General features: G+C 45.5%; 1 protein-coding gene across 1 annotated transcript; it reads right to left on the bottom strand.

Moving 5' to 3' along the window:
• Window positions 1–203: 203 nt before the first annotated feature.
• On the bottom strand, window positions 204–13059 carry LOC135750694 (NLR family CARD domain-containing protein 3-like). Its single transcript, XM_073814540.1, has 8 exons — window positions 12967–13059; window positions 10155–12251; window positions 9866–10039; window positions 9607–9783; window positions 9207–9253; window positions 8212–8438; window positions 2197–2207; window positions 204–1857 (listed from the first exon to the last, which is right to left on the bottom strand). Exons 2-8 carry the CDS (start codon window positions 12137–12139, stop codon window positions 1569–1571), a joined length of 2910 nt encoding a protein of 969 aa, XP_073670641.1. The 5' UTR covers window positions 12140–12251; window positions 12967–13059; the 3' UTR covers window positions 204–1568.
• Between the last annotated feature and the right edge of the window lie 1092 nt (window positions 13060–14151).

Below are 14151 nucleotides of genomic sequence, written 5' to 3'. Positions count from 1 at the left end.
ATGTCTAAAATAAGTCTACTGAATAAAGAATCTCTTAAAATCAACTCATAAGCAAAACAATTTAAACTAGAAACACACTTTTTACTAAAATCTACAGTATTAGAATAATAACAAAGGGATCACTGTTTAAAGGCAATGATTTTGGAGTTGCTGATGCAAAGCAACTTTGTTTTGGTAAAACATTCTGTGCAAGGAAGTGAAAAATTTGGTCATTTAGATTTCACATTTAGATTCAGGCTAAATGACCTAATTTTTAGGTAGGTAGTCCAATTACAATAATACTGTACCCTTAGTTTGTTTCCAACCACAGCACTGCCATTTAGTGCAAAGAGAAAGAGAGAAAGAAAAGATTATTGACAACACAACTGAGTTTCAATTTCAGCAAACCACCATCATTACAATCAGTGTTTGAATTTCATCAGCTCATTTGATCTGTCACCATTGTGATGTATGTGTTGGTCATGCTTAAACATTGGTTAACATTTTTATGGCGACATGGATTTAAAACTCCATGTTATTTTCAGATTGAAACAACTTCCCTCAATCTCACACTGTTTATAGGGAACAAAAGTATTGTGTACTGTTTACTGTATCATCTTATGACTCATCATAACAATCATGCATTTTAAAGACATATTTACAGCAACCAGTTTAAAAGCCCACGTTAATCACACATTGATCACAATAATGCTAACTTCAAATAAAATCCCATCCAAACCTCTGCTAAAGGGGACATATCATGAAAATCTGTCTTTTTCTATTTTTAAGTGTAAGTGGGTCCCCATTGCATATTTCCAACTAGTAAATGTAAAAAAGACAACCCAGTAGATTAGTTTGGGAAACTATTCTCTGCAAGCATGTAAAAATGAGATCATTGAAATTAGGCTCGCCCTATGATGTCATAAGGGCTGGGCTGTACATTAACCTTTCTTGCACAGCACTGGTACAGAGGTTGAAAGTTTATATTTTGATGATTTGTTTCATTTAAAGTCACCATTATGGTGATCTGAGTTTGTTTTAGTTGGACTCTGGACCCTTGAGAATTTGTTTGCTAGTTTTTCATGGGTTGTATTAACTTTGTATGTATTAAAGGCGGGGTGCACGATATCTGAAAAACGCTTTGGAAAAGAGGGTTGGGCCAACTACCAAAACACACTTGTAGCCAATCAGCAGTAAGGGGCGTGTCTACTAACCGACATCATTGTCTGAGTTGCGTATGTATGGGGCGGGTCTATCAACAGAAGGTCCAAATTCTATTAAGGTAGGGGCGTGTTTGTTTTGGTGTCTTCAAATGTCAATATTGGCTTTCAGAGATTATGGACCCTGCCTTTAAACACACTTGCTGTGTTAATGTAAAGTTAATATTGCAATTATGTGGTGGTTGGTACATAATAGTAAAAATATTATGTTTATATTCTTAAACACACTCAAAAGTATATCAAAGTTTAGAATTTAAGACATAATCTGTACTCCTGCGAGGGACAGATGGTTAACAGTCTCATTTGGTGCTCCTTCAGGTCATGAGAATTGACCAACCAAATCCTGATTTGAGATTTTATTATTCTTCGTTAAATCTGACACAGAGATGCTCCATAATAAACATCAAATCCAGCATATAAAGGTTGTGTGAATGTTGTGTTGATTGTGTTTATGTGTGTGAGTGTTAGTGTATCAGAGACGCTGTAGAAGGACAGAGTGCCCGCTGACCAGTCCAGATAAACTCCTACTCTATTAGTTGGAGGTGAAGGAGGAGGTATGTCTGTTTTCTTATTATTGTGCCAGGTGGTAAATCCTTCATCAGTACAGAAAAGACACCAGGACTTATCATCAAGCCCAAACAAATTATTCACTGCTTTACTGTTGTTCCCTTTCAGTCGGTCACTACGACGTCACGTCGTGACCGACGAATTGGGAACCGCTCCGCGGGTGACCTATCTACTTCGAGAAACTATAAAAACGCCAATGAACTTGGCATGCAGGTATTTGCATAATGCCGGCGCCGCCCCGCCAGGTGCGTATATAAGCCGCAGGTGCACAATACCAAATTAGCTTTTTGCTTCGAAGCCGGCAGACATCTGCTCTCGAGAAGCGTATACTGATCTTCGTAGATCCCTGTTCTTGGAGGAAAAAGATCTCAGCTTGCTGAAGTTGGTTGGGCAAAGACACCTCAGCGGAGGCTCGCAGTGTTTTCTCCACCCTTTCTCTCTCTCTCTCTCTCTCTGTCTCTTTTAGGACTTGAGTTGAGTGAGTGCGTTTGCCTCTCCCTGTGTGTTTCACCAGCTCGCACAAAAAGAGTGATTTCCCTAAAAGAGCAGCACGTTTGAGCTTTGTGTCTTTTTAAAGACAGTCACTCATTCGTGTCACGGTCGGGTGCGTCTTTTTAAAGATGGCATTCCGTCCGTGTTCCGTTTCTGGATGCGGTGTGTTCATCGCCCCCCGGGATGGCCACGAGCGCTGTGTTTCGTGTCTGGGGCTCCAGCACGCAGAGGCAGCGTTGCGTGATAGTTCATGCTCCACTTGTGAGGGCATGACTATGGCGGATTTGCGGAGACGGGTGTCGTTTCTCCGGGAACGGCACCCGCCTTCCAAGTCTGGTGCTGCTAAGGGCGCAGCTACCAAACTTGCGAAGGATGACCTCCGTATAACGGTGCTGGGTCGGTCTGCTGGTTCGTCCAGCAGCTCCCAGCGCCCTGATCCGTTGCCAGCGGAGGTCCCGATGGAGACGAGCGGCCCGTGTTCTACGGTGTCCTCGCGCTCTGTCGAGCCTCCACCGGACGCGATGTCCACCGTAACGTCGGAGGGGGGGTTGTCAGCCTCGGACGTCGATCCAGATCCGCTCCCGCCTTCGGGTCGGGTTGCGGGTCCTGCGTTCGACCCCGAGATGGCAGCCATGCTCGCTCGGGCGGCGGCGGCGGTCGGCTTGGAGTGGACTGAACCTCCCCCACCTGAACCGTCCCGCCTCGATGATTGGTACTTCGGGGGTGCCAGGGCTTCTCAGTCCTCGCCCCCGGTGCCCTTCTTCCCCGAGGTACATGAAGAGCTGACGCGGTCGTGGAAAACCCCGTTTTCCGCCCGGAACCGGCCGTTTCAGCCTTCACCCCTCACCTCTCTCGAGGGTGGAGATGCCAGGGGGTATACTGGTATCCCGTCAGTGGAGCGGCCGGTCGCGATGCAGTTGTGTCCGGCCGGTGTCGCTTCCTCCTGGCGGGACCAGCCTACTCTCCCCTCACGGGCTTGTAAGCAGTCTTCGGCGCTGACCGGTGCTGCTTACAAAGCTTGTGGGGAGGCAGCCTCTGCCCTGCATGCCATGGCATTGCTGCAGGTTCATCAGGCTAAGGCTCTGAGGGACCTGCACGCGGGAGGTCACGACTCGGCGGAGTTCTCTGAACTGCGTGCGGCCACTGATCTGGCGTTTCGTGCGACCAAGGTCACCGCACGCGCCGTCGGGCGTGCGATGTCTACCCTGGTAGTCCAGGAACGCCATCTCTGGCTGTGTCTGGCGGACATGAAGGACGCTGATAAAACCCGGCTCCTGAATGCTCCGGTTTCCCAGACCGGCCTGTTCGGCGAGACGGTCGAGGAGTTTGCGCAGCAATTCTCCGCGGCCAAGAAGCAGACTGAGGCCATAGCTCAAATCATGCCACGTCGGAAGCGTCCTGCGCCTGCCCCATCCACGTCGGCGCCTCAGCCTGCTCCTCGCCGAGGGCGTCCTGCGGCGGCCGCCTCCGTTCCTCCCCGGGGCTCTTCTAAGAAGCGAGGAACCGGTCGTCAGCAGCCCGCCCCGCCCGCTCAGCCCGCTCCGAAGGGTGGAAAGAGGAGATCGAAGCGGCCCTGAGACGGGCGACCTAGAGATGGAGGGGATCGCTCTTCGGGAGATGGTGAAGGCACCACTCCCCCCACCGGAGGAGGGCCGGTTGGGGAATCTTTTGTTTCATTTTTCTGTTCCGCCGACTTTTCAGTCGGCACCCACAAATTCACAAAAGGAGCGAATTCCACTTCCATCTCTAGGTCTTCAGATGAGCGCCGGAGATACGAGCGGGCTCATAACCCCCCCTCGTTCTCCGACTCATCAGAGGAGAACGAGAGCGGCGCTCGGGCTCATAACCCCTCCGCGCTCTCCAACTTCTCAGGCGGTAGGAGACAGCTACGGGCTCATAACCCATCGTCTCCCTCCTCCTTCGCCAGAGGGTGCATCGAGTGGCGAGAGGTGTCTTCAGCAGAGCCTCCCTTACTCAACCACCCAGCAACGGACTCAGGTGAGTGTTATCACACACAACACTGCTGTCGGTGCGGCCGTTACGCACACACCGGCGATCACCTCCGTTGCGCCCGCCGCGGGTACACCGATCGTGCCTTTAGTCCCCCTCGCACGGTGTCTGGGGGCGTGGAAACAGCTTCCCAGCCCGTCGCGTTGGCTTTACGCACGATTCGTCTCGGCTATGCGATCCAATTTGCCCGGCGTCCCCCCAAATTCTCCGGCGTTCGTTTCACTACGGTGAGAGCTGCCGATGCGCACGTCCTCCGTGCGGAGATCGCTGTCTTATTGGCGAAAGACGCGATCGAGCCGGTCCCTCCAGCCGAGATGAGGTCGGGGTTTTACAGCCCTTACTTTATTGTACCCAAGAAAAGCGGCGGCTTGCGACCGATCCTGGACCTGCGTTCGCTGAACCGTGCACTTCACAGAATGCCGTTCAAGATGCTGACGCCCAAGCGCATATTTCCATGCATTCGTCCAAACGATTGGTTCGCATCCATCGACCTGAAGGACGCGTACTTCCACGTATCGATTCTCCCCCGGCACAGGCCGTTTCTCCGCTTTGCGTTCGAGGGGCGAGCATACCAGTACAAAGTCCTCCCATTCGGGCTCTCTCTGTCTCCCCGTGTATTCACCAAAGTAGTGGAGGGGGCTTTAAAACCCCTGAGAGAGAAAGGTGTGCGCATTCTCGCGTATTTAGACGATTGGCTCATAATAGCTCAAACACGTCAGACGCTGTGCGATCACAGAGATTTAACTCTAAAACACCTCGCTCGTTTGGGTCTTCGGGTCAACTGGGAAAAGAGCAAGCTTTGCCCCGTGCAGAGAATCTCTTTTCTCGGGATGGAACTGGACTCGATCGATTTGACAGCTCGTCTAACAGAAGCGCGTGTACAGTCGATTCTGACTTGCCTGAATACATTCAAGAGCAAGAGCGCGGTCCCGCTGAAACAATTTCAGAAGCTCCTGGGGCATATGGCAGCAGCCGCAGCTGTAACTCCGCTCGGACTGCTTCATATGCGACCGCTTCAGCATTGGCTTCACGATCGAGTCCCGAGGAGAGCGTGGCTGCGCGGCATTCACCGTGTTATCATTACACCTGCGTGTCGTCGCACTTTCACTCCGTGGTCAGACCGTGCGTTTCTCCGAGCCGGTGTGCCTCTGAGACAGGTCTCCAGGCATGCAATAGTATGCACAGATGCTTCGGACACGGGGTGGGGGGCCACGTACGATGGGCTTGCGGCTTCGGGGGTCTGGACGGCACCCCAGCTGCATTGGCACATAAATTGCCGAGAAATGTGGGCTGTATATCTTGCGCTCGTCCGTTTCAGCAACGAGTTACAGGGCAAAGATGTATTAGTTCGCACAGACAACACTGCGACCGTGGCGTACATCAATCGTCAAGGCGGTTTACGCTCGCGTCACCTGTCGCATCTCGCCCGTCATCTCCTCACTTGGAGTCAGAAGAATTTGAGGTCTCTTCGTGCCATTTACATCCCGGGCGCGCTCAATGTAGAGGCGGATGCGCTCTCTCGGGCTGCGCGTCCCGGCGAATGGCGACTCCACCCCATTGCGGTTCAGCAGATTTGGAGACGTTTCGGCAAAGCGCAGATAGATCTGTTTGCTTCCCCAGAGACGACCCATTGTCGCCTGTTCTATTCACTAGCCGACGACTCGCTCGGCGTGGATGCATTGGCACACAGCTGGCCGCGAAACATGCGCAAATACGCGTTCCCTCCGGTGAGCCTCATTGCGCAAACCCTATGCAAAATCCGGGAGGACGAGGAGAGCGTGCTGTTGGTGGCACCGTATTGGACAACCAGGAGTTGGTTTCCAGAACTCTCTCTCCTCGCGACAGCCCCTCCGTGGAAGATTCCCCTGAGGAAGGACCTTCTTTCTCAACAAGAGGGCACATTATGGCACCCGCGCCCCGACCTGTGGAACCTCCATGTGTGGTCTCTGGACGGGGCACGGAGGATTTGAGTGATTTACCGCAAGAGGTATCTAACACTATTGCTGCAGCGCGAGCGCCGTCTACGAGACAGGCTTACGCGCTTAAATGGAACCTGTTTGTCGACTGGTGTTCTTCCCAAAGTGAAAACCCCCGAGAATGCCCAATTAGTGTTGTGCTTTTATATCTCCAGCGTCGTTTGGAGAATAGGCTGTCACCATCCACTATTAAAGTCGATATCGCTGCGATATCAGCTCACCATTCACCCGTAAACGGTAGAACAGTGGGTCAGCACGACCTGGTCATTAGATTTCTCAGAGGCGCTCGAAGACTGAATCCTTCGCGTCCTCCCTCTATTCCTCCTTGGGACCTGTCCTTGGTGCTGAAATCACTCCAGGAAGCCCCATTTGAGCCTCTGCATAGTGTGAGTGTTAAATTTCTTACTATGAAAACTTTAACTCTCCTTGCTTTGGCTTCTGTTAAGAGGATAGGGGATATTCATGCATTTTCGGTCGACGAATCGTGCCTTCAGTTCGGGCCGGCTGCATCCAGCGTAACACTGAGACCCCGGCCCGGCTTTGTGCCCAAAGTTCCCACCACTCCTTTCAGAGATCAAGTGGTGAACCTCCAAGCGCTGCCTTTGGAGGAGGCAGACCCAGCCACGGCTTTGTTATGCCCTGTTCGTGCACTACGTGTGTATATAGACAGGACGCAAAGCTTTAGGACCTCAGATCAGCTCTTTGTTTGTTACGGTGGTCAGCAGAAAGGAAAAGCTGTCACCAAGCAGAGGATGTCCCATTGGATTGTGGATACTATAGCCCTTGCATATCAAAAGCAGAATGTGCCTTGTCCGTTTAATTTACGTGCCCACTCTACACGCAGTGTGGCATCATCTTGGGCACTGGCTCGCGGTTCCTCGCTAACAGATATTTGTAGAGCTGCAGGCTGGGCGACACCTAATACGTTCACAAGATTCTATAGTGTTCGTGTCGAACCGGTTTCCACTCGGGTTCTTTCTACTAACTAGTTAAGAATGCCGAGGGTCGGCTCGTGTGTCGGCTTGGAGCCTCTATTTTGGTGCTGCACATCTGCACCAATATGGAAGGCCATCGGGGCAAAAACGTCTAAAAAACTGTTTTTGCCTCTCCTCCACCGCCCTGATAGCCGATGTTGCGGAGCATCCGCTGTCAACCTATCACTGATGTATTCTCTGTAAACCTGTGTAGGCTAGGCGTCCACATTTGTCCCCTACGTGGGGTTCATTTGTGTGTATACTCCGTGGGGTACTAATCCTCCACGTTTTCCTTAGCAGAGCCTGTTCTGCATCTCTCTGCATACTATGTTTTGTTCAGAGACTTTTTATGAGCAACCTATCGGTTGTTTCATATTTTATGTCATCCGTTCAACCTTCTTAGGGGATGGCTTCCGCAGTGTTCTAGCTCCGCTCAGTTTAGACGCTTCCCCAGTTCGCTGCTTCACTATCGTGGGTTAAGGAACAGGTAGTGACCGGCCTTCTGCATTTCGCCTTAGGTTCCGCCCCTTACGTGGAGGGCGGAGGGCTTTTGCAGGCACTGGAAGGGTTCAGCTGCAGTGGCGTTTTGGTAGGGATTCCCAATTCGTCGGTCACGACGTGACGTCGTAGTGACCGACTGAAAGGGAACGTCTCGGTTACGTATGTAACCCTCGTTCCCTGAAGGAAGGGAACGGAGACGTCACGTCCCGTCGCCACAGTTTGCTGTTCCATTGCTGTTTTCAGGCCGGGCACTGCTGCTCGGCTTCTCAGCAATAATATAGCTAATTTGGTATTGTGCACCTGCGGCTTATATACGCACCTGGCGGGGCGGCGCCGGCATTATGCAAATACCTGCATGCCAAGTTCATTGGCGTTTTTATAGTTTCTCGAAGTAGATAGGTCACCCGCGGAGCGGTTCCCAATTCGTCGGTCACGACGTGACGTCTCCGTTCCCTTCCTTCAGGGAACGAGGGTTACATACGTAACCGAGACGATTTCTTTATAGGTCACTGCTATACGAGTCCATTTATCCCATTCAACTTCCCAGTAACAGCGTCCAGTCAAACTCTCTTTACACAGAACCTGCAAAACATCTTTAAATCTATCTGGATGATCAGGATACGGCTGAGGATCTTCTACATGTGTAACCTTCTTGTTGTCCTCAGACAATATGAGATGAGGGTTTGCTGTGTTTGGATCCAGTGTGAGATCACAGGCATCTGAACACAACAAGAGACATTTTGTTTCAGTTAGTCACCATTATGGCGATCTGTGTTAGTTTTAGATGGATTCTTGACCCTTGAAATTTTGCTTGCTAATTCTTTCCTAGTTGCATTAATGCTATGTGTGTAAAGCACATTTTTAATGGTAATCTAAAGTTAATAGTGTAATTCTGTGGTGGTTGGTACATAATAGTAACGATCATCATTTAATTTATTGATTTACTCTCTCATAAAAAGTTTATTTTCTGTCAAATTGATAACTTGCACTCTCACATCAATTTGTCATTTATGCTTTTTAGAAACTATGGACAAAAATAACTTGAGTGTATTTGGGACACACAAACATCAAGAATCAGAGTATGAATCTCAACAATGGTGACAATCAAATGAAGAACTTCATGCTGCAATGCATGCTGGGTATTAACAAAGTACATATATCATCCAGGACTCCAAGCATGCACGGCAACATGGATTTATATTTTTCATTGACACCATTGCTGAAATTCATACTCTGATTCTTGATTTTTGTGCATCCCAAATATATTACCTAAAAATTCCATGTAAACATTGCTTAGAAAATTCTAGTTAAAGCTGTTGATAATGGTGTTTAGCATTTACTTGGCAATTCTTTTAAATTGAATAGCATTTTCTAAGTGAAAATAGTTTCCTAGCTTTTTTCAAATAAATCCTACTCCAATTTTTCTTCGGTGTATGGAATGTCCCCACAAAGCATGGAAACTAATTTGTATGCGTGGGTGTGCTTACATTTGCGTGGTCCTGCTGTAATTCTGAACTCTCCTCCATGATCCACACTATGAACACAAATAGACAGAAATAAAACACACAAACATGATGTCACATTCTGCTTCTCTGATAAACAATAAAGACACTGTGAATAAATAAATATATATATATATATGCTGTGTGGATAAAAGTACCTATATTAATAAATTGAAAAACAAAATGCAGACATTTAAACTCCATCTGTTTCTCTGTCACACACACACACACACGCACACACGCACGCAGGCACGCACACACACACACACACACACACACACACACACATAGTTATTCCTATCTTTGTGGGGATAATGTGATAATGTGATAATTACCAGGTACACACACACAGTAGAGTATAGTGAGTATAGTGTTGAGTTCATACTTAAGTTTGATGAGTGCGCAGTTTGTATCATTGAGTATCTGAGAGAGCATCTGCCGTCCTGAGTGTTGTGGGTGATTGTAGCTCAGATCCAGCTCTCTCAGGTGTGATGATGGGTTTGAACTCAGAGCTGAAGCCAAATAACAACAACCTTCATCTGTCACCATACAACCTGATAATCTACAGAGAGATCACACATCAACATCAGTCAGTTCAACCTCTTTAGTTATAAATCAGTAAATCAGTATCTAGAGATTAATACCTCAGAGTGTGTAGTTTACAGTCTGGACTCTTGAGAGCATCAGAGATGAGCTTCACTCCTGAATCCTGCAGGTCATTGTTACTCACATCCAGATCTCTCACAGGTGAGTTTGAGGATCTGATACATGAAGACAACATTTTACAGGACTCAACCGTGAGATTACAGTCAGCAAGTCTAAAGAAAGTAAAAGAGTTTTAGAGAATAAAATACACATTTTATTGACGTTTCCACAATATTGGCTTTATAAGATGTAACATGTAGAAATAAATGTACAAAATAAAACTCTCACATAGCTCGTGTGCAGTTGCTGACAGCTGGTATGAGTCTTCTTCTCCCCTCCTGTGTTGTGTTGTATTTCTTCAGATTCAGCTCATCCAGCACCTCCTCTGACATCTGAAGCATGTAGGCTATTGCTGAACAGTGAGCAGCAGAGAGTTTCTTCTCTGAGTGTTTGTCTGATCTCACAAACTCCTCAATCTCTCTGTACAGAGTCTGATCATTCACTTCAAGAAGACACAGATACAGATTGATGGATCTTTCAGCTGAGAGACCCTGTTCATGCTTGATTTTGTCTTTGATATATGTAATAGTTTCCCTGATTGTTTCTGAGGTGTCCACCGTGTGTGTCAGTAGATCCTGTAAGAGTCTCTGATTGGACTCCAGTGAGATGCCCAGTAGGAATCGCAGGAAAAGATCCAGATGTCCATTTTCACTCTGAAGAGCTTTATCTATGGTCTTTCTGTGCAGACTCTGAACAACATCAAGAAACTTTATTGTGTCGACATTTTTTATGACATAATAGTAAAACGCATAAAATGCAGCCAGAAACTCCTGAAAGCTGAGATGTATGAAGCAGTAGATTTTCCTCTGATGCATCACAAATTCCTCCTTAAAGATCTCAGTACAAATCCCAGAATACACTGAGGCGTCAGTGATGTCTATGCCAGACTCTCTCAGCTCCTCTTCATAAAACATCACATTACCCTTCATCAGCTGTTTGAAAGCCAGTTCAGACAGTTTGACAATCACTTCTCTGTTGGACTGCAGGAGTTTCTCTGGATCTCTCTCATCATACTTCTCATTCTTCATATTCATCTGAATCAGCAGGAAGTGGATGTACATTTCAGTCAGAGTTTTAGGGATTTCTGCTCTCTCATTGACTTGTTTCAGGATGTTTTGAAGCACAGTGGATGAGATCCAACAGAAGACTGGTATGTGACACATGATGTGGAGACTTCTTGATCTTCTGACGTGTGAGATGATTCTGCTGGCTTGATGTTCATCACTGATTCTCTTCCTGAAATATTCTTCCTTCTGATCGTCATTGAATCCCTGGATTTCTGTCAGACGGTTGATGTATTTAGATGGGATCTGATTGGCTGCTGCTGGTCTGGAGGTGATCCAGATGAGAGCAGAGGGAAGCAGATCTCCTTTTATAAGGTTTGCTATCAACACAGGCACTGATGAAGTCTCAGTCACCTCAGAAACTTTCTCAGCTTCTGTAAACATCAGTGTCATTCTGTTTTCATCCAGACCATCAAAGATGAACACAACTTTACACTCATCATAAATCTTTGAGTCCAGATCTTGAAGTTCAGGATGAAAGTCAAGCAGAAGTTTGTGAAGACTGTACTGATCATCTTGAATCAAGTTCAGCTCTCGAAACGGAAACACAAACATGAAATCTACATCCTGATTGGCTGTTCCCTCTGCCCAATCCAGAATAAACTTCTGCACAGAGACGGTTTTTCCAATTCCAGCGATGCCTTTAGTAAGAACGCTCTTGATTTTGTCTTTCCTCTCTCTTCTTTTCTCAGTTTTATATTCTGGTTCAGGTAAGGGTTTAAAGATGTCATTGCAGTAGATTGTTGTGTCTTGTAAGTGTTGTGTTCTGGTGTTTTTCTCCATGTGTAAAACCTCATGTTCTTCATTCACTCCTTCACTCTCTCCCTCTATGATGTACAGTTGTGTGTAAATCCTCTTTAGGTGAGTTTGATTCTCTTGAAGTTTAATTGCCTCAAATAAACTCTCATACCTGTTCTTCATGAGGGTTTTGTGTTGATCTCTGACTCTCTGCAGAACATCATCTACTGGTTCATGAGAATCCTGATGAAGGTCTTTAGTCTCCTCCAGCAGGTTTGGTTCTGTGCGGAGCTGCCTGAGGTCAGAGGTCATTGCTTTATCACTTAGATAAGGGGGAACTAGATGCATTGATTCATTACTCTTCATAGACACACAACTGAGCACTGAAGATGTTTCTGTGTCCTCCTCCATTTTATTGAGACTTATTTTTAAAGTGGTGCCCCTCCTCACTCTTCATATAGAGTTCAGTTTTAGATGCTGTGTTACTCTTCTTTAACTCTGTAACTATTACACCTGCACCTACCTGTAAACAGTTCACGTTAAACATGTACATATAGTGTGAAATGATTAATTATTGCAAAGATACTCATTTGTATTCCATCTGTACCTTGGAATGGACCTTGCTGAGTTTTTATATTCTACTTCAGTGTAATCCACAGAAATTGTTGACCAAACACAAATACATATATGTTTAATCAACAAAGAATGCACATACATTACAGACAAAAAAGATTTGAGATTAAAAAGCTCTAATTGTGACTGACAGCTACTTTTCTCCTTCACCAACAAAACTGCATTTCTGTGAAGATGTCGAGTTTTCAAATCTTCATGTTTCAACAGAATTGATATAGACCATGATTTTAAAAGTGAATTTTAAAGTTCCCTTCTTGAGAAAATAATTACAGTAAGTTTTCCACGTCAATCATAAACGTTTTGGCCATAGTATATGTGTCGTACTCTTTGCATTTTTAAATACTGCATGAAACTTTTAGCATACACATAATTCTGTAATCTGCCTTAAATTTCTCGGATTAGAAAAAGTTTAAAAGCTACTCAGCCAACCTCCTATTATTGTATCAAGGAAAAAGAATGTCATTATTACCACCGTTGTGAGATTTTTATATACTTTCCAGTAAATTGTCCCAAGCAAAATTAAACAATTACAACATATACAGTATCCCTTAGATATTATAGTAATATGTTATTATTAATATCATTTTAAAGATCACCAAACTTACCAAGAAATATGTATCTGCTGTACAGTATTATAAATGTACGTCCCGTAAGAAACAGTCTTGATGCTGAGTGTTGATTTTTCGGCTGCACTTTTTAGATTGAACTATCTGATCTGGTTTGAGTTACTTGTTGCATACAGACCTGTCTAACAAGCTGATTTACCTGAAATAGATATTTACACTATATGTATTTACTGTTACACATCTTTGTTTTGGGTCATCAGACTCATCCGTATCTGATGACATGACAACACATCCTAAAATAACCCTTTATAAACTTACAACTTTTATGAGTTTTGTATGAATTGTTCAGTACAAATCTTGAGAAGGTGGCAGGACATTAATAAACCCTTTAAAAAGCCCTGCCAAATCACCAAACCAAATAATATTTAAGTAATTGGGTCCCCAGTGCTTTTATTAACTTAAAAAAATGTGAAAAGATCAACCCAGTAACTTAGTTTTGGTAAACCATTCTCTGCAAGCACCTGAAAAATTAGGTCATTCAGATTTCGCCTGTTTGTGAGTTAACCTCTTGAAAAGCACCCCCATTCTGGCCCGAAACCATGAAAATACCTACTTTCACTAAAAGGGCTGTTTTTACTAAACCATTTATAGGCGGTTTCATCGGACGCACGTGATACACGTCTGGATCCGAACTTTACTTCCGGTTTCGTTTTTTTAATGGTCAGTTGCTAAACTGATCTCTTGAACAAATTCCTCGTCGAAAATAACAAATGTTTTGGTCTCCTAGGTAATCTGTGTGTTGTTGTTTTTTTTTTGCTTGTTATATAAATAAACTACGTTTAAAGTACTTCGTTGTTATTTATTATTAGCGGAGTTTAGCGGAAGTTACGTGCGGACCGCGACAGCGGCTTGTTTATGTTGTTACTGCTGAAACCGTCTATAGTATAAGCATAACTGTGGTATCATTAGATAGAAGACACTTTGAGCTTCGTTTTCCATGTTTCAAAATTATTTTAAGATAAAAATTTAAAAAGTTACAGAGGCTTTTTTAACACTAAAAATCTTAATGATAAATATATGTGTGAACCCTAGAAATGCAATGAGGGCAAAGCCACAAGTCTAAAGAAGTGATATTTCACGTTTGAAGTCAATAGACCCAAAAATGAGGTTCTTGCAAGAGTTTTTGTAAGACTAGTGTCTTTTCTAAGTGCCAGTCAGCCACAA

This window comes from Paramisgurnus dabryanus, chromosome 4 (genome assembly GCF_030506205.2).
Source record: "Paramisgurnus dabryanus chromosome 4, PD_genome_1.1, whole genome shotgun sequence".
Lineage (NCBI taxonomy): Eukaryota > Metazoa > Chordata > Actinopteri > Cypriniformes > Cobitidae > Paramisgurnus > Paramisgurnus dabryanus.
The sequence above is the reverse complement of the archived record's forward strand: the minus strand, read 5'-3'. Positions and strand labels throughout refer to the sequence as shown.